The following is a 20,549-nucleotide window of genomic DNA, read 5'->3' on the forward strand; positions in this document are numbered from 1 at the left end:
AAGGAAGACAGCCCCTTGGAGATCACCTTGTCCAGCTCCGTAATTTGACACACTGAAAACACAAGACCCAGAGCGGGGAAAGATGTGCCCAAGATCACACAGCAAATCAGGCCCTGCACTGGGATCCCACTCAGGACTATGGGCTTCTGCATCGTCCTCCTCTCTCCCAACAGCACCAGAAAATCATGGTGAGTGAGACAGACACAGGGCATTGTGGGGTCCCAGGCAGGGGGCTCCTGTGGAGGAGGTCACACCGTGCAGGAGTCACCCACCCAGCCAAAGGTTGGGTGCCATTGTTGGGGAGGGGGTGCAGCACAGGCAAAGGCCTAGAACACAGAGAGCTCTGGACAGGGTGGCGGTGGGTGGACGAGTCCTGCTGGGATCTGCCCCACAGAGCCCTGAGGTGGGAAGAGCTGGGTGCATCCGGGAAAGAGCACTCTCCCCCCACCTCCGACCGTGGACTCAAGGCAGAAGAAGGGGACAGAGACAGGGGCTGGGGAGGCTGTGCACTCACACTTGCGCAGATCCAGGCTCTTGCTCGGGCAGGCCAGGTGCTGGCCCGGTGGGTTCTGGGTCCTCTGGAGACAGGCCAGCATGGCTGAGCTGGGGGCCCGCGGTGGGGCACACTGTGCAGCAGGGTCCCTGTGAGGAGGGAGATGGGATGCTTGTCACTCGGGCTGCTCCGTGCCCGCCTCCCATGTGCCCCTGCTGGCAGTTGCTTCCAGCAGCCTCCCCACTACCTGGCAGAACATCTGAGACTTTCAAAGCAGATGCCCCTTTTCCTTTATCTGACAGAGGAGGACACTGAGGCCTGGAGGCATCAAAGGAAAGAAAGGAAAAGAACCCACATCTTGGGTGGTGGATTTCCATCATGTCGCAGGGGGCAGTGCGGGGGGTCCTATAGAACAGACCGGTGGGTCACCTCCTCCAAGGGGCTTCCCTGATGCCGCCAGATCCTCATCCCCTCCCTGTTTCCTCAGCAGGTTGCCCTTCCAGCCAGGGGTGGCCTGTGGCCCTCTTGTCCGCACCTGGGAGTGAGTCTGTCCCTGCTTTTCAGTTTTGAGCTCATGGAAAGCAAAGACCGCACATGGTTACCTCTGGAAATGACACGGGGGCCCAGGGTGGGGTGTCGCCCGGGAATTGCCAGTGGGCGCCTGGGTGTTCCAGTGTACTGAAGAGTCCTGGGGCATTCTCACAGCACCCCCAGGGGAAACGTCCAGGACAGCATTCCCGGGAGAACGTGTGGTCTCCAACCCTGACGGGTGCTGAGCCTGAGCCCAGGTCCTCTGGGGCCACCAGGGTTCCCAGAACGCAGAGGCCCTGATGGGCAGGGTGAACACAGGCCAGGTGGGGCCTGCCCTGGAGGCCACGGAGAGGGAGGGGTGGGTTTCTCTGCAAGACCCCTCCCTTCTTCTTGTCTCAGTTAGGAGCCAGCAGCCCGACACCCCTGACATTCACCGAGCTGACCCTGGCCCCCCCCCACCTCCTGACCTCACCCCACCCCCACTGGTGTCCTGAGCAGCCAAGCTGGGCCAGCTGAATCCTCCTGCCAGTTCTTAAAAAAAGGAAGAAAGACAGGGGTGGGGGGGCGGTGTTTAAGGGGAAGAAAGGGAGTTATTTAATACTAAACAGGTGTCTGGAGCCCTTAAATTCTGCTGCTTTCTTCTAATAATGAAGTATTCATGAGGAAAAGCCTTTTTTCACTACTTTCTTAAGATACTAATTTCACAACAAGCTCCTTGTTACGGAGCAATTATTCCAATCTTGAATTTCCCCGAGACGGTTGCAGCCTCCTGTCTGTCCTGGCCTCTCGGTAAATGAAAGACAATCACGTAACCACCTTTCATTATGCTCTATTTTACTTTCAGCAAAGGTACCCTGAAAGAAATGATTTACTCTGAAAGGGACTTTTATTCAGTTTCAAAACCAATTTTCTCCTATTACTGTCTCAAAAAAAAAAAAAAAAAGAAAAGAAAGAAAGAAAGAAAAAGAAAAAAAGTAGGGGGTGGGTGGGGGAGGGGAGGCGGTTTGCATCCCCCTCCCTACCCCCCAGTCGCCAGCCTTAAGGCAGGCAGAGCTGCAGTATCCACTTCCCGGCTTTGATTTCTGGTAATTTTAAAATATGCCATTACAATCAGGCAGAAATTATACAGTTTAAAAAGGAAATGAAGTGGGGTTTATTGCAGGGATGAAAGCCCTTGACAGCGGGAAGGAGGCACCGCTCCTGGGGGACAGGGGACCCGGGCCCTCTAGGACAGAGCGGCACACTCACACCACCCCACTAGGACAGCCAGGGAGGTGCCGGCAGGATGCCGTTCATGTGCATTCCATTCGTCTCCCAAGGTGGGCGCCCACTGCCATCCTCCTGAATGTGAAAGTCCTCTCCATCCACAGATGGGGAAACCCAAGCCTGAGAGGCAGAAACCCGCCCAGGGCCACCCAGCAGGCAGTGGCTAGATGAGCCTGCTCCCTTATCAGTGGGCAGCACCCCCCACCCCGGCTGGGCTAGAAACCTGGGACCTACAGACCCCTGCCAGGGCCAGCCATGGGACCCCAGGGGAGCTACTACCCTCCTCTTGTAAGGAGAGGCTCCCTTATCCCTCCCAGGTCATTACCCACCAGCATCCTCACCATGCCCAGCAGGCCCCCCTCCCCCTGCAGATCCTTTCACTGTGTGCCAGGGGCCCAAGAAGCCCAGCCCCTGTCCAGGTCCACCCCTGCAACCCCATGGGTCACACACACTTTGCAGCTGAACAGGGCAGGCTTGGGGCTGTTGTTGTTGGGGATAAGGGGCAGGCTGCCTAATCTGGGGCCTCTCTGGACCCCATCAGTTGCCCTCTCTGTGGGGCTCTGGTTTTCAGAATGCTCTGATGATGGATGCCTAAGCAGTTCAGGAAGCCGAGAGATCACCAGGTCAGGGGGCGATAGAGGATCCCCTGGAAGGGACAGCATCCACTCAGCTCAGTACAAACAGCCTGGATCACCTCAGCCTTGCTTCTGGAGGCCCCGCAGCCAGAGAGACCATCTCTACTGGAAGGCGAGGAGTTTTTCTTTTCTCTCTGTGCCTCTAATCCCAGTTCACTGCTCATTTTCCCAGGAACCTTGTGCCTTGCTGCTGGGGCAGGTCGGGGGTCACCGTGGGAGGGGATAGGAACCAGCCCAGCATGGTGATGAGCAGGTTACCACCAGTTCCCACAGCACCCCAACCAGCTAAAACAGGAGAGTCAGGCCCAACATTCTTTGCCTATGCCCCCACACCACCCGCCCTGGCCAGCTCTCTTAGCCCTCCCTCCAACTGGCTGCCCCACACCTCCAAACCTTTGCCTGTGCTGGTCCTCTGCCCAGAGCACCACGACCCCAGTCCATTTTAACTCAGACTCTGGTTCAGCTGTCCCTCCCCTGGGCATCCCCCCCTCCACAGTCCTAATCACACCAAGTTGTAATTGCCAATTTTCAAGTCTGTCTCTCTCCACTGGACTGTGAGTTTCTCAGGGGCAAGGACCATGTCTTATTTGTCTCTTTCTCCCGGTGCCTGGCAAAGAGTAATCATTTAATAAATAGGTGTTGAATGACTGGCTGAATCAATGAATCAGTTATTGTCAGATGAAGTGACCAAGGCCCAGAGAAGCCAAGCATCCTGCACAAGGCCACACAGCAAGCTGGGTACAGGAATGAGGCAGGCGCCTAAAACACTCCGGTTCTTCCCTCGAACCCACCCTGCGCCCCTCCCTGCTTGGCATCATCCCATCTGCAGAAAACCAGCTCCTCTGAGGCCCCACCCTGCCTCATGACCAGCACCCTCACCCCCGCGCCACCCCCCACCCCCCACCTCCCCCACCCCCCACCTCCCCACCCCCTGGCCAGGGACCGTCCTGGGAACACTGCTCATTTTGAAACCCTATCTGCAAATCAGGCTGTTTATAAGCCCAAGGTCTTTTGTGACTTTAATAAAAAAAGGGGGGCTGGAGGGTAGGGAGGGAGAAAATGTCGCAAGCCTCAATGATTAGAATGCTTTGGCATCATTCCTGACGTGGGGGCTGATAAGACGTCTTATCTCAGAGGCACCTCTAGGAAAAGGTCCCCTCCACCAGATAACGCCCCCAGCTGTCGATATGCCCTTTCATGGCTGAGGATTTAGATAAAGGAAATGTGACAGGGGAGGGGAAAGAAAGGAAGGAACTTTCCCAGTCCGAGGAGGAATGGAGTCTGTGTGACTTGCCTCGGCAGAACAATACACAGAGGGTGTCTAAAGGCTGTCTTTATTTTTATTAAAAGAACAGGGAATTGGGGCCTTTGGCCCTCCCTGCCTTTTGTCATCTCTCCCTGCCTGTCTGGCTGCAGAGGACCTCAGGAAGCCCCCAGCCAGCAGGAGGGGGAGCTCACCAATAACCATACACATTAGCACTAATAAGAGCCCTGCCCATTTACCAAACGTTCCCTCTGGGCCACCTCCCACGTGCCTCCTGTCCGTTACCCCTCACTGCCACTTCCTAGCAGCCTCTGTGGGTTCTGTTGTTAGCCCCATTTCACAGATTAGGAAATGTCACAGAGAAGGGAAGTAATATGCGCGAGGTCACACAGCTTTTAGGTGTCACCCCAAACAGAGACCGCACCCTAAGCCTCACACACATGCAGCCCCGACATTTGGCTCCATTGTGATGGGGGCGGTGCCCCAAGGCCCCAGCTCCTCGGCAGCTGGACAGGAAGGAGCGGAGGCTAAGGCCTGCTTCTTCCCAGTGCCCAAATCCACTTTGATTTTGCTCCAGCAGGGGCTAGGATCACAGGGAGGGAGGTGATGAGGGGAAGGAGAAGGAGGGGCTCCCAGGAGGCCGCTTACTCATCCCATAAACATTCACGGAGCACAGTGTGTGAGGCCTATGTTGGGCAGAACAATACCAAGAGGAATAAATCGCAGACCCTGCTTCTGGGAGAACCATTCTGAGGTGGCTGTCATTTACCCACCCATTCACTCACTCACTCATTCATTCAGGCAGCAAACACTCCCTGAGAATCCTTTGAGAGCCATCCCTGTGCCATGGGCCCTGTACAAAAATCGCTAAGAATGTCTTGCCAATCCCTGGGGCCTGCTTCTCCCTCTCCCTCTGCCTGCCACTCCTCTTGTTTATGCGGTCAACTAATAAATAAAATCTTTAAAGAAAAAAAAAAAAGCATGTCCTGCCAAAGAGAACATCCAGTAAGAACTGACTGTCCACTCCCAAATCCAACCTACTGAAAATGAACTTTCCTGGGCATGTGGGTGGCACAGTCAGTTAAGTGTCTGCCTTGGGCTCAGGTCATGATCCTGGGGTCCTGGGGTCCCGGGGTCCAGGGATTGAGCCTCCTGTCAGCTCCCTGCTCAGTGGGGAGTCTGCTTCTTCTTCTACCCCTCCCCCTACTCCTGGACTCACTCTCTCTCAAAAAACAAAGTCTTAAAAGAAAAGAAAAGAAAAGAAAAGGACTTTCCTAGCTTCTCCCTCCAGCTGCTATTTCCCAAAAGTGGCAGGTGGGCAGAACGCTCTCTCATGCATCCTGCAGGTCCACGGTCTGCCCCTTGCCAGGCCGTGCTGGCCCTAGAGCGCCACAGAGTATGAAGATGGGCTTGGGCTCCACAGCAGGGTGGGGCTGTGACCTCATGAAAGCCAGGGCTACACCTCCAGAGCCTGTCCTTCCACACGCTTGGAGCTGCCGACTCTGGCCTCGCTAGCTCTACCCAAGGCCAAAGACTGGCTGTGGCTTGCAGCAGAAGGTCATGCCAGGCCCTTCCCAAGGTCTAGTAGGAGTATGATTTCACTGGGGAGAGCCAGCCCTGGATGCCTCTGGGTGGCACCTGCCCACACCAGGGCTCTGACTGGCTCAGTGACCTGGGGAAAGTCTCAGTCCCTCCCTGACTCTGTTTCCCTCACTGAATCTTGATGGGGAACAGCCCAGAGGATTTTCTGAGAGGCACTTCCAGCTTGGACATGAGGGGATGTTTCACGATTTGGTTTTCAAACAATCCATGTGCAAGGCAGCAGGCTAGGGCCTCTGTTGACACACAGAGGGAGTTATGGGTGCAGCCTGTGCTTGAGGAATTTAGAAGCTTGAGTTGGGATGAGTTAGGGAGCTGGAAAAATACAGCAGTTCACATAAAGCACTGGGGTCGATGGCTAAGACCATGCTATTCCTCAAGGCCCCACAACCTTCACAGGGGAAGGGGGAGGAGCTACACACAGTTCTCACCCTGATCCCTCTGGGAGGGACAGGAAGACTTGTTTTTCCCCCTGCCCTGGCCACAGAGTCTGACCTGACCTCCAAGTGCGGGGAACAATGTGAAGTGGTGATGAGAGGCCCAGTGGCTGGGACAGAGGATGAGCACTGAACTGGGAGCCTGGGAGAGCTGGAGTCAGATCCTGCTCTGTGGCCCTGAGACACTTTTCTGTGATAGTCCCCAGCACCACAAGCCAGGCCAGCACAAAGCCTCAGGGAGAGCAGTCCTCCTTTCTAAACAGTGAGGGACAGGAAATCACCCGCACCTGGCCAGGACTGCTGTACCATAGGGAGTCTGGGTGCACAGCCCCTCCCCCACAACAGGAGGCTCCACTGTCTCTTTCTTCCTCTTCCCCTCTCTCCCTCTCCCTTACTCCATCTGCCTCCCTGTCCTGCTGCCTTCCTTCTTTTTTCCTGCTGTCCCTTCTTCTTGTTCCCTTCCTGACCCCACTCTCCCCTGTTCCTTCCGATTCCCTCCCTCTGGCCACCCCCCAACCCACCCTGTCTTTCAAAGCAGCCAGAGTAGAAGCCCACCCCCATCCTCCTCCTGCAGCCCCCTCCCCCATCCCTGTTCTGAGCCTGAGGCCTTCCAGGGGACCCTGTTAATAATTAAATGTTAATCTAAAAAGCAATTTGAGCTGCGGCTAGGCAGATCTGGTTAGAGATTACATTAGCATGGAGGAGGCGAGGGTAATTTTCTTTAACCCCTCTCCTGATCTCTCAAGCCCAAGAATCTTCAAGTCACACCGCCACTCCTGATTAAACTGGTGCAGGGCTGAGCTGTGGATAAGGGGTCTGTGAAAAGTGATTATTTCCCCACTGCCATTTTGGCCTCAGCACCAGAATGGGATTTTCTCTCTCTCTCTCTCTCTCTTTTTTTAAAGCTTGGGATGGAGGGGCATTGCCCCCTTCAGCAGGAGGCCTCATCTACTGCCATATCCATACTTACCCCCCAGGGGGCCAGAGGTCTCTCTAAAATGCAAATCTGGCTACAAGGCATACCTGGCTCCCTCTGTTCACCACACAGAGATAGATGCAACCCTGGGCCTGGGAGCAAACTCTCCATTCATTCTGGGCCCAGCTCTGGCCAGGACACTGGAGCCAGACATGCGGGTAGTTCTGGGCCAGCAGGAGAGACCAAAAAGTGAACCAATAATCACGAAAGCCAGAGAGCAGGTAGCCACAGCTGGGACTCTTGGGTAAGGGGGCATGAGCTTCTTACACAATCCTTGCAGGCCTTTGCCTGTGGAATCCCTTCTGCCTGCCGGCAAGCCCTTCCTGAATCTCTACCTGCCCCATGAAATTCTCCTTGACTTTCAATTGAAGCTCGGTCCCTCAAGGGCTTCTCAGAGACACACATGGTGCTTGATAAATGTCTGATCAGTAATCGAACTAATGGAGTTAGTGGCTCTCTCTGATTTTTCCTCTCTGGGTTCACAGTGCTGTGACCAGTGACTATGCACAATGGGCCCCCAGAAAACCATCTCCTGGAGGAAGAAGGGGCCAGAAGCACAAGGCAGGGCTCAGTGACAGACAGGTTCCCAGCGGGCAGTTCACCAGAGCACTTCAGCACCATGGCCAGCTCCCTGTGCACGTGCCCTGAAAAAGGGGCGGGGCGGAACTTGGGAGCCTAGTGACGTCAGTGGCTAGGGGACCTTACCTGAGCAGCACTCCAGCCTCTGGAGATGTGATAAATTAAGCACCTACTGTGTGTGAGAGGCTGAGACAGTGACAGACCCTGACAGCAGGGAGGGGGCATCAGGGGCGATTACAAGACAAAAAGACAAGTCATAGCCAAGGTGGGGCCAGCCTACCTAGCCTAGGGGTGTCACGGTCAAGGGACAGACCCCTGCCCTCATAATGAGGATTAACAATAGCTTCCAGTCTTTGGATCCCATGTCTGAGCTTTTTTTATCTCTTAACTGTGATGCGCAGGGCACGTCGCTCTGAGACTCAGTTTCCTCTTCAAAAAGAGGGGGTTAATTCCACAGACTGTACAAGGGGTTGTACCACGAATTGTACTAATAAAGTGCCAGGGTCATCGAAGTACCTGCCCAATTGGTAGCTGTTATTAGTACAGTTTACGATTACCACGAGCAGGTAGGTGGTAAACAGCCAGGTAAAGTTGGGGGGAGAAGGGGTCTGAAGCACAGGATGGCACACTCAAGTCTACGAAGATGTGGAAAAAAATCAGGGAGTGTGAAGAACTTAAAGCAGCTCCAGGAGGGAGAAGAAGCCCTATTGATGAATTACCAAGAGCAGGGTTAAGGCCAAGCAGGGTCACCAGGGCAGAGGGAATTGGGGCAGAGAGCCCAAGTTCAGGGCGGCAAGATCCACCTGCTAAGGACAAGTGCTGGCTCAAGGCAGGGAAGAGATGAGAGAAGGTGCTAGGTGGATGGAGGGCTCATAGGAAGGTTGAAAACTGCTCTCTCTCACGATGGGGTGAGGTGGCAGCTGCCACTGGCATCAGACCTGGTGAGCCCTCTCCCAGAACTAAGGGCCACCCAGAAGCACCTAGGGAGTGAGAGGGGTGAGCACTAGGGGTAGGGCTCGTGCTCAAGAAAGCAAGCCTTTGGGAAGCCCAGCAGTCCAATCTCAGACACTCCCATCCAGCTTCCCCTCCGTGAGAGCCAGATCCCAAAACAGGAAGTGTGGGCGGAATGGTTCGATTGTATAAGTCATTCATTCTTCCCCTAGTTCTGGCCTGGGTTTAAGTGACAGCCAGATCTCCCTTGTCACCTTCCAGCCAAGGGGTGAAGCTGGGCATCAATATACTGATGATCAGCAGAAATGTCCCAACCCAGTTTTTTTGCTGGAGGTCATAGAACCTTTGTGGAGGAGAAACATACAAGTGGAGACCAAAATGATACTGGGTGCTCCCACCCATCCTCTCCACCTATCCCCCCGCTGCACCCCCCAGGTCCTTACACCCTACAGTTCAGGGTTAACCCAGCAACAGGGAATGAGAAAATCTAATAATCAGAGCAGTAATAGGAGCTGGTTTTTATTTTTAGTGTTCCCATGAGTTCAGCACTTTCCAGACATCACCTCATTTAACCCACCCCACAACACAGAGAAAGAGAGGATCACTGGCCTGTGCACCCATGAGGAAACAGTGGCCGGGGACGGGGGCTGTCCAGGGCCGCAGGACAGGCAGGTAGTTGGTGGAGGCGGCAGGGAAGCCCAGCAGAAGAGGTGAGCCTGGGCCAGACTTAGACCCCAAGGGCAGAGAGGAATGGAAGAAAACTGGGCCCAGGGCAGGAAGGCAGGCTTAAGACACCAGGAGAGAGAAGCCCAGGTTGGGGGATGGGCTGAGGGGAGGACTGGTCTGAGCCAGGAGCCAAGGATCAACAGATGCTTCAGAGGATCAGGCTAGAAGAGAAAGGAGTAGAGCCTTTGGGACAGGGTGGGAAAACAGGACAGGGAACAATACTATGAACGTATTTATATACATGTTAACTCCCCAAAGCCAAGCCCTGCTTGTTTGTGGGCCAGGTGTCCTTTCCTGTGAGCTGGGCTGGGGGTGGTGGCAGAGCGTCTCTAAGCCCCCATCATCTCTCCGCAGAGTACCATGATCCTAGCAGTGGGATGCTGGGGTCAGACCACCTGGATTCAAATCCCAGCTCTGCCCCAGGTTGGCAGCGGGGCTGTGTTTATCTCTAGGGAGACTGACTCTTCTTTGTGTTTCTACTTCTAATTTTTCTTTTCTTTTTAAAAGATTTTATTTATTTATTTGACAGACAGAGATCACAAGTAGGCAGAGAGGCAGACAGAGAGAGAGAGAGAGAGAGGAAGCAGGCTCCCTGATGAGCAGAGAACCCGATGCGGGGCTCAATCCCAAGACCCTGAGATCATGACCTGAGCCGAAGGCAGAGGCTTTAACCCACTAAGCCATCCAGGCGCCCGTAATTCTAGTTTTTCTACAGTAATCGTGCATCCCTTCTGTGTGTGTGTGTGTTTAGGTAACTTTTTGGAAAGGGATTTCAACCACAGGTCTCCTGGAGGCAAGGAGCTGGACATACTCTAAATTCTTGGCTATGACAGGGAGCAGGAAGAGACAGTGAAGAGACAGTGGCCCGGGAAGGTGGGGATAGGTAGAGGGAGAGGCAGGGACAGGAGAAAGCCCAGAAGCTTTGAAATCTAGCAGCAAAGAAAGCAAGTGTGGTCCAGGCAGCCTCCAGCAGGTCCTTCCTGCAACTCTTCCAAAACAGACTGCTGCTCTGATCACGTGCCTCATCACATCCCAAGGTCCTGGGGCCACTTCATGCTATTCTCTACCCTGCAGGGGCCAGGCTGGGCTTCCACCCAGCCTGTGGAAGGAAATGGAACTCACTTCCTTCTCCACTCAAAACTCCCCCACTGGCTCCCACAGAGGATATTTCTAACAATATCCTCTATGGCTGTGTGTGAACCCCCTCTCCACTTGGTGCCCACACTGTCCCTCTGCCTTTGCTTACCCTGACCTTCCAGCAGATCAACCTTGGTCTCATCTCAGGACCTTTGCACCTAAATATTCTGCCCCAGGGCTCTCAGGTAGAAATATAATGAATTATGAGTTTTCTAGTATCCACAAGAGAAATTACTCTTCTGTTTGTTTTTTTTAAAGCCCAACCTGGGGCTTGAACTCATAGCACCGAGGTCAAGAGACAAAGGCTCTCCTGACTAAGCCAACCAGGCACCTTGGGAAATCACGTCTACTGACATATCTTATGTAGTCTAATATATCCAAAATAGTATCACTTCAGCATATTGTCAATATTTAAAAGTGACTCGTGAGATATTTTTTTTTCCACACTAAGTCTTTGAAAGCTGGGGTAGATTTTGCTCTTCCAGGACATCTTAGTTCAGAAGGGGTGGCACTCTCCATGCCAGCTCTAACTCCTCATTCACACTTCAACTCAAACATCACCTCCTCCAAGAGGTCCTCCTTGACTGCTCCAGCCACTATCCCATCACGGGCTGTAGTTCCTTCCTTGTCACTACCACTCCAAAATGATCTTATTGATGAATAGTTTAGCATCTGTCTCCTCTACCAGAACACAGACTCTGCTGTGTGTGCCCACTGGGGCGCACAGGTGGTAGGGGTTGGGGGTGGGGCCCCAGGGCCCTTGTCTGTGCACCTCATTCCAAATTCTACTCTCAGTGAGGAAAGGCAGAGGCCTGCATGTGTGTGTGGGGGGGTGCTGGGAGGGGGGCGGATATGCACAAACACACACACACCCACAGACACACACATAAAGACCACCACCCCCTCCTCCTGCTTCTAAAGAGCAGGCCTAGAAGATGGGCCTCCTTTCAAAATCAGCCTGGCGCGGAAAAACAGCTGTGACAGCACAAAGCCGAGATTGAATCAGCAACGGCCCCGATTGCCTGGTGACGGTTACAAATGATCTGATGTGGAGAAGACAGGATCAGATGTGTGCGGAACAACGGCTGCTCCAAGCCCCTACATGCCAGACAACGGGCTGCCGGGCAGGCAGGCAGGCGGACAGGTGGCTCCCAGAAGCTGAGGCTGGAATGTGCCCATTGGTGTGGGGCCCATGACAGGCTTAGCACAGAGTGGGCCTCTCCTCTGGGCCAGGCCTGGCCTTGTCCTTGTCCACCTAGGTACTCACACAGGTCCCACCTGACAGGACGATCACTTCTACAAGGCGAAATCAGACATTGCCCAAATACCCAACACCTGGGAACAAAGTCCTCAGCATGAGACCAAGTGTTGAGCTCTGGGCAGCTGGATGCTGGCTGAATTTTTCTTCATTGGACTTGTTTCCAGATACCAAAAGATGCCTTTCACCTTCTTCCTCCTTCTTATACCCCCCTAGCCCCCAGCCATACATAGGTCCCCGACAGCCACAGGAACCAGTTCTTACCCTCCCCACAAGAGTTGGGGGGGATGAACCCCCCGTGCGCGAGAGCCCCTAGGCTCTCAACCACTTAGTAGTACTGAATGTCAACTTCGGTGACACTCTACGCTGCCCTGTCAAGAAGACTGAGTCCTGGGAGAGACCGTGGCTTGCCCAGAGATGCACAGCTGGGAAACGGTGGAGCCTGGGGCCTCGGGAACCCATCTCTAGGCTCTTGTTACACCAAAGCCAGGAACACAGGAGATGCTCAGTACATCCCTTTGAACGAGGGACGCATTGGGCCTCTCCTCCTCGACCACTGTGTGGCCCAGGGCTCACATGCTCTCACAGCTCCCCCTCCAGTCACCTGCCCTGGCCCCTGGCACTTTTCCCTCATTTCACCGCACAGCATACCTAACCTCTTCAGTCCTATCAACCCCTCCGCACATCTGGAACACAGGGGACCCTGGAGAACCAAGTGTGGGTGTTTGACAATGCAGGTGGGTGAGTGGGATGTGGGCTATGGCAACAGGAGCTCCGCCCTTGGGGATGTCAAGAAGGTTCCAGGGCTGGGAAGTTTCTGGAAAGGGGGTGGGGAAGGCCTCCTTCCTCATGAGGTCTGGGCAGGGGGCTGCTTCACCCAGCCTGGAGCCCATCCTGAAGTATAGGCAGAGCCATGCCTCCCATTCTCCAGAGGCAAGTAGAGGCTCAGAGAGGCCCATGCCAACCAGTCAGATGTGGACGTGAAGGCACATCTGCTGTACCCTGAAGCCTGTGGCAGAGCCATGCCAAGAGAAGGCTGGGATTCTAAGTGGGCACCCAGTGTCCCATGGGCCACTTCTGCAAGGGGCTCTGCGTCACCTCCCCTGGCCGCCACCCTGGGCCTGAGTAGTGGGCATGACTGCAGGTTGAGAGGCTGATTCCAAAGGGGCCGCCCTGAGTACCTTCCACCACCACCACCACGATGGCATCCTACTGGGCCTCTTCCTCCAGGCTGGAAGGTGCTGCCTGCTTTAGCCCCTTATCAGCAGTATCCGGGAAGGTCAAGGCACAAACCCAGAACCCGGACTCTGGCACTTCCAGCAGGCCCTGCTGGAGGAAGTGGCCAGGTCCCCTGAGGGCCTCAGTTTCGCCATGTGAAAAACAGGGCTAGAAATAGCAGCTCTGTCACCTGGCCATGGTGAGGACTAAGCTGGATGACGTCTGCATTCAGTGTGGTCACTTCCTCCGTGGTGCCCTCCTAGCTCCTTGAAATCCCGCACTCCTCGGCAGCCCATGGCGCTGGCAACGTCCGCCCTCAGCTTTCACCGTCAAGGGCCAGAAATGACAGCAAGTGGCTTCAAAGAGGTGAAGGGATTTGTCCATGGCCATACAGAGCAGGGCGACAGGACCACGGAGGTACGTGTGGCCTTGGCCTGGGGACCCTTGGCCTCCAAGACCTAAACCCCAACTCCAGCACAATTTATCCTCAACTTCCAGGGACAAGCCCCACATGCGCCCAGTGAGCTCAAGCCTCTGCCTTCGGCTGAGGTCATGATCCCAGGGTCTTGGGATGGAGCCCCACATCGGGCTCTCTGCTCAGCAGGGAGCATGCTTCCTCCTCTCTCTCTCTCTGCCTGCTTCTCTGCCTACTTGTGATCTCTGTCTGTCAAATAAATAAATAAAATACTTTAAAAAATAAAAAAATAAAACCTTGCCCGAGCCCCACCTTCGGGAGCCACATAGAGCACAGAGGCACCCAATGGGCTTAGAGAGCCAGATGAGCCGGTGGGGGATCCCCACCCTGCAGGCAGATGCCAGAGATAGTTGTTCACCCAGTGAATCTTCCTAAACCCCCTGAGGTAGAGACTCTTATTTTCCCATCTTCTGGGAGGGTAAACTGAGGCAGAGAGCAAGGTGGAGTCACTTGCCCAAAGCCATCCAATAAAGGACTGGTGAACAGGGATCGGAACCCATACCCATCTGGCTCCACAATCATGACCACCCCACCCATGGCCCCTCCATCTAAGAGAACACGGGGCAGGGGTGGTGGTCTTGACAGCCAGGCTGAGGGCTCAGCTCATCACCCGCAGACCACAGGGAGCTACAGAGGAGGTGTGGTGATTATGGTGAGGACTCTGGAGGTGGCCTGTTTGGATTCAAACCCCAGCTCTTCCACTCAAGTGACTATGCATCCTCGGGCAGGTCAACTAACCTCTCTGGGCTTATTTCCCCATTTGAAGGAAAGGGCACAGGACAATGAGGTTGAATTTGGGCACACAGTGAATTTCACGTGTTTATTAAATTGGGAGGACAAAAAAGAAAGAAAAAGAAAAAAACCTGAAGGCTGGCGGACCGAGACAGTGCCTCATCAGGTTTGGGGACAATCTGGTTGCTGGGCCTAGGGCATATTTTGGCTCAGGGCAGTGGCCACAGACTGACCCGGCCCAGCCCGGCCCAGCTTGAGCAGGGGTGCTGGCCCAGGGGAGGGGGCGGCAGCAGCTCAGGGCCTTGCTGGGACACGCGCCGGCGTGTGCACGCACACGGCTGTGTCTGTTGCCGCAGCAGCTTCTATGCAAACATGTTAATTTGTTTTCATTTTGTGTTTTTTTTCCCTCGCAGGATAATTGGGTGAGTTTGAAGTCTTGGCGAGGCTGCTGATTATAGCTATTTGGGTGGTGCCCTCGCGGGGCTCTAGGCCCTGCCTCCTGCCTCTGGCAGTGAAGGCGGTATCTGGGGGTGTCTGGAGGGGTGCATGGGGCTGTGGCTGGGTTCTGGGGGCTCTAGCTAGCTGGGGATGGAGAAGGCATGACATCCTGGGGCCCGCTGCATGCTCCCTGCCCAGAAAATACCATATCCCCAAAGGGTGCAAAATCCCACCCACAAATCTTTTCTTTGCCCTGTTTGCTGTCGTTAAAAAAAAAAAAAATTATGACATAGTTGCCAATATTAAAAAGGAAAGAAAAACAAAAATTTCACCCCAAATTCTCATTGTCTGGCAGGTCTTGAAAACAAATAAACTAAAACTGGCAGCTCTGGGGCCTCCGAGCCCACACTCCCATAAGGCCCTGCAGCAGCTGCTTTGTTCTTCACGTCACCTGGCCAGCCCTTGTGGGCTCCTGAGTGTTCCACCCTGGAGAAGGGCACAGGCTTTGGGGTCGCATTGTCTGACGCTGAGACCAAGGCTCTGCCCTCAGGAGCTATGTGGTCTCAGCCAGTATCTGCCTTCCCGAGGCTCCTTTTCCATCCGAGAAACCCCTGCCTGGCCTTGGCCTTGGGAGGACTGAGATAAGATTGCGGGGATTTCAGGAGCAGAGTCAGGGTGTGGAAGGGTTGGTTGGCTCCCTTCTGGAGAGATGGGTTGGCTGGGGTGGGAGCTTCTTGCTCCCTGGGTATCTTGTACTTGATCCCACCCCGGGACACGCAGCCTGGTCTCTGGTCTGTTTCGTATCCCTTTCTTCCACTGGGCGGGGACCAGGGGTCTGAGGCCAGGGCTGTGTCTCTATCTTGGACTTCACTGACAGCCTACTATGTGCCACACTATGGCAGAAGAGCTGGGAGAGATGAAAAGGCGTGGGAGCCAGTGGCAGGAGGCAGGGTGTGGGACCCAGGGTGCAGGGACTCCAAGCCCCACCGGGATGGAAGACTACTAGGGGAGAGCAGAGCTGGACTTGTTCTACAGAGAAGGGAGGCATGTTTGATGTTTCTTGAGGGGGGATGGGGGTTGGGGTGTGTGTGTGTGTGTGTGTGTGCTGGGATGGGGAACAATGAAGGCAGTCTCCGTGGAAGCTTTGGGCTGACAAAGGCACAGAAGAGGGAATGGCCTGGTGGGTGCGAAAGGTCCCAGGTTGCTGTGATAAGCCGTGGGAAGCCACATGGCCTTTGGGGCTGCCTGTCAGTGCTCTGGGCCTCCCACAGCACGGAGGGGACTTGGTCAGTGTCTATAGCGGATAGCTACCCAGTGGGCTGGGTGGAGGTCAAGAAGAGACGAAGAGCTAGGCCTTCTGGGAAACTACCCTCCCTGTGTTCCCAGGACCCTTGACAAATCGCTTCAGTTATCCAAGCCTCAGTCTGCTTTTCTGTAAATGGGACTGCAGCAGGGACCTCCTCCCCGCCATGAGACAGTCCCTGCAGTGTGTTTATGTTCCTAAGACTTACGCCACCTGCCTGCCCCTGCACACTGCCTCAGCCTCTCCTCTTGTCTCTCCCAGGAGGGGGCAGGGGTGACAGAGGGCCCAGGCCATGGTCGTGCAGCCTGAGCAGGTACAGGCTCTGAGCTCAACCCTTCACCCGTGTCCTGGCACGTCTCCCAGTGCCCTCCGCAGGGGTTCTATTCCATTCCCATTTTTTAAGCTAAGGACACTGAGACTCAGAGAAAATTTAACAGGTAGGGCAGCCCTCAAAAAAGGTCCTGTCATCGATCCCACTAATATGACAGCTGTTAGCGTGGAGCCTGGCCAGGACGGAGGGACAGAATGGATGCCCTGGTGCCTGCCCAGGGAACAAAGGCACCCGGCAGCCTTCCTAAAGCCACCTAGGCAACAGAGACGGGCACCTCAAGTCAAAGCCCTAGGTCCGGGACCCAAGACCAGTGGGGCACAAAGGGCAACTCCACAGAAAGAAAAGGCATTAAAATGGGCCAAATACTGGCCCTGAGAGCAGCTGGGACTATGGTGAGTCCCCTGTCCTCTCTGAGTCTCTGTCTTCATCTGTGATGGGACTACTGCCCTTTACCCACAGGGTTGCTGGAGTGCACACAGTAGGCCTACAGCAACCAGGTTAACAACTGCCCTTGGCTCCTCTGGCAGCCAGAGGTTCTAGAACACAAGAGCAGGCAAATTATGGGGGAAGGTGGCAGCTGGGGAGATGACAGGATCCCTGGCCAGTCCCTTGGGGGTGGCGGCAGACCTCTGTAGAGGGCTCAGGCCTCCCCGGTCACACAGGGTGGCAGCTGGCAGCATCCCCTCCCCCACTGAGCACCACACAAAGGGGCCTCTATTCCCCTGCTCTGAGCATTTATCCTTGGCCGGCTGGGCCGCACCGCCCTCTCCCCACTCTGCTGGCAGCCCTGCCTGGCCCCGGCCTACCCGGGCCTATACAAAGGCCGGTGTGTCCCCGCCAAGCCAGCCTGGCCTTAGAAGACCTCGTCTGCAGGGAGTGAGAGAGCTCAAAATGGTCCTGGGGCGGGTGCCTAGTGTGTGGCAAGGCCTCACATCCAGGCCACGATGGGGAGGCAGCTAGGAAGGCAGGGGAAAAAGATTTTGGAGAGAAGAACCTGAACGTGGCTCCAGCTGCCTATAGCTGTGTAATCTCAGATTGGTCTGGACCTTGATTTTCTCATCTGTACAATGGAGACAATGACCAACTTTCAGGGCTACTGAGGGCTCAGTTAGGTGATATACGGCCTAACACAGTCAGCACCTCAGGGCCAGATTAGAGGCAACAGGAGGAGGTGGGGAGCCTGGTGGGCCCAACCCCCAGGGTGGGAGGGGGCACAGCACCCGTGGTAGGCCCCTCCATCCTCAAGACCCACATATTTTGGTGCTGACTCTCAGGCCGGGTGCACCCCTGCCTGCCTGAGCCCCGCTGCAGGGGGTGGATGACAACAGTTACTCCTGATGAAAACACCGGTTGTGTACTAGGACTTTCAGATCCATCACCTCCTTTCAACCCTACTGGCATGATGACAGGGTGCAGCCAGGTGGCATAATGGCGACAGGCTCTGGAGCCAGAGAGCCCGGTCCAAATCCCCACACCACTTCTGGCGGTGAGACTCCTCTGGCCCCGCTGGGGACAAGGGCAGGGCCCAAGCAACAACCCAGTGGAATGCCCAGCATCCTCAGCCTGGGGCACAGTCCCAGCAAGCCTGAATTCCTCATCACCAAGCTATAAGTCCTAATTCACAGATGGGGAAACTGAGGCCCAGCTGGAGAGCCAAACATGCCTGGTGCGCAGGAGGCAATAACCCCAACGGATCATTCCAGGAGCAGGACTCAGGGTGCAAGGCTAAGGCTGCTGGACTCTGACTTCCCCTTTTCTGCTAGAGAATGCTGCAAACACATTTTGGCAGTTTTGCCCCATCTTATAGCCGTCCTCGGCTCAGTGGGCCGGTGGGCTGCAAGACCAGTGGAGGGTGGGACAGGAGCGCAGAGCCTAGAGCCTGACCCATCCCCCTGGCTGACCCCCAGGAGCCCTCACCCTGCCTCACCAAGTCCCCCTTTTCTTTCCCCGACCCGTGCGGGGCGGCCAAGTGAGCAGCGGAATACCAAGTAATTAAGTCAGCGTACACCATCCGGGCGCCCAGGAACACTGTGGAGTTTCCCTTTTATGTTTATAGCAATTGTATGAAAATGTGCAACATGGAGCGGCACCAGCTGACAAATGAGACGAAACAGACAGGATTCCGGGCCGGCTTTTTTCCGGGCCTGATTGGCATTAATTGTGAGCGTTTACAAAGCACAACTCGGCGCCTGACATTTGCTTCAAGCGAACATTTCCTTCTAATAGTTTTAATGATTACAACGGGAGCTGGTGATCACTGCCGGGCGGGGAATGGGCTGCCTGGTGCCTGGCCTGGGCTCCTGCCAGAGGTCTCACCAGGCTGTACTTGCCCAGGGCCCAGGGGTCCCACTTTCCCCTGCTACCTGTTGTGGGAGGGCTGTGCCAAGTACCAGGCCTGGGGCACCAGGTCCCCTGTGTGGGGCCTGGGTGCAGGCACACCCTGAGCCCCCAGCTCAGAAGCTGATGGGGGAACCCCCAGGCATGGTGATCCTGGGTACAGACCCGAGGCAGAGGGAGGGCAGGGGAAGGAGGAAGAGCCATGGGATTTGGCTGACCTGGCTCTGAGGCTGGGGGGCCTCAGGTGCCTCATCTCATGACATGGGGTAGGAAGGACCCCACAGACACTGGCAGCTATGTCTTTGCCACATGACCTTGGCCCAATCCCACCCCCACTCCAGGCCTATCCTCCTTCACCTACGACATGACCATCAGGGACTTGGTCAGCCAGTCACACCTCCATGTTCTGGTCCCAGCTCCATAAACTTGGGGGAGCCCCTTGGTCTGAGCCCATTTTCCTCAACTGCAGAACAGAGTTCAGAATGCCCACAGGCTACAGACTGGTTCCTGGACTCTAGCAGAAAGGGTGCAAAAACCCTGAATCTCTGGCCAGCCAAGAGCCTGTGGCCCATTTCCTCCTGGAGAGTCCTCCCAATACCTCATCCGCTCACATGTCCACTCAGTAGACCTCAAGTGTCCTGCTTAGGAACCTGGGAGGAGGGGCGCCTGGGTAGCTCTGTTGGTTGATCAACTGACTCACGATTTCCACTCACGTCATGATCTCAGGATTGTGAGATCGAGCCCTACAACGGGCTCTGTGCTCAGCGCAAAGTCTGTTCAAGATTCTCTATTTCCCCGCTCCCGCTCCCTCTGCCTCTCCCCCAACTCAAGCACATGTGCGCTCTCTCTCTCTACACAAATGAATAAAATCTTAAGAAAATAAAAGAAAAAGTCACCTGGGTGGTTCAGTCAGTTTAGCGTCTCTACCTTCGGCTCAGGTCATGATCCCAGGGTCCTGAAATTGAGTCCCACATTGGGATCCTTGCTCAGCGGGGAGCCTGCTTCTCCCTCTGCCCACTCCTACCCCCGTGCTCATTCCCTCTCTGACAAATAAATAAAATCTTAAAAAAAAAGAGAGAGAGAGAGAGAACCTGGGAGGACATCACTAATAAATGCAAAGACCCTACCCTGAGGACAAGTTATGACAGTTTTGGATGCACTTGGGATGCATTATCCTACTGACTTCTCCCCATTCTACAGAGGGAGCAACTGAGGCACAGTGAGGGAGAAATGAAGTCTCCCAGATGGGATGAGGTGGCCCAGCCATCGAACCCTGGCAAGCTGCCTCAGAGGTGAGTCCTCTCAGACCTGCCTGATGACCAGCCCACTTGGGCCCTGTGTGGAAGCACCCCCCTTCTGAGGGCCAGAGTAGGGCTGACCCCACAAGTGGGGGGCTCAAGTCCCAGCCAGGCTGGCAGGAGGCCCAGACCACCCAGAGGAAGGGAATCTGTAGGGCCTGGACAGCCCCATCCTGATGGGCTGGAAATAGAAGGGGGTATCCCTCATCTGTGGGCCCCACAACACCATTCTTTCCCACATCTCCATCAATGTGGGGCAGAGCCGCACCCTATGACAAGTCCTGCTGTAGAGACCAGCCAAAGAACATCAATGAGGTGGCTGTGAAAAGACAGCAGGTCCTTGGATAGCTACAAGGCATGTGCAAAGGCCCAGAGCTGTGGAAGACTCCTGGGGGTTCAAAACGCTGGCAGTTTGCAGAGGCAAACTGAGTGATGATCAGCAGTCCCCCTTGTCCCCCCACCAGCCCCCTGACTTTGCCAGGCCCACTCAGCAGGAAGCCCCCCGGATGCGTCCCTGATCTGTGCTTGGCTCCAGCCACCAAAACCTTGGCAACCACTCCATTTG

The 20,549-nt window shown here is 55.2% G+C and overlaps 1 protein-coding gene across 1 annotated transcript in view; it reads right to left on the reverse strand.

The window, feature by feature from the left end:
- The window catches only part of FAM222A (family with sequence similarity 222 member A), a 53,167-nt gene that overhangs the window by 23,221 nt on the left and 9,397 nt on the right, over positions 1 to 20,549 (reverse strand). The window contains exon 2 of the mRNA XM_044244082.1: positions 515 to 642. Within this exon, the coding sequence (XP_044100017.1) occupies positions 515 to 596 (82 nt within the window). The 5' untranslated portion in view covers positions 597 to 642. The remainder of the gene's footprint in view (positions 1 to 514; positions 643 to 20,549) is intronic.

The sequence above is a fragment of the Neovison vison genome, chromosome 3 (genome assembly GCF_020171115.1).
Source record: "Neovison vison isolate M4711 chromosome 3, ASM_NN_V1, whole genome shotgun sequence".
NCBI classification, from domain to species: domain Eukaryota; kingdom Metazoa; phylum Chordata; class Mammalia; order Carnivora; family Mustelidae; genus Neogale; species Neogale vison.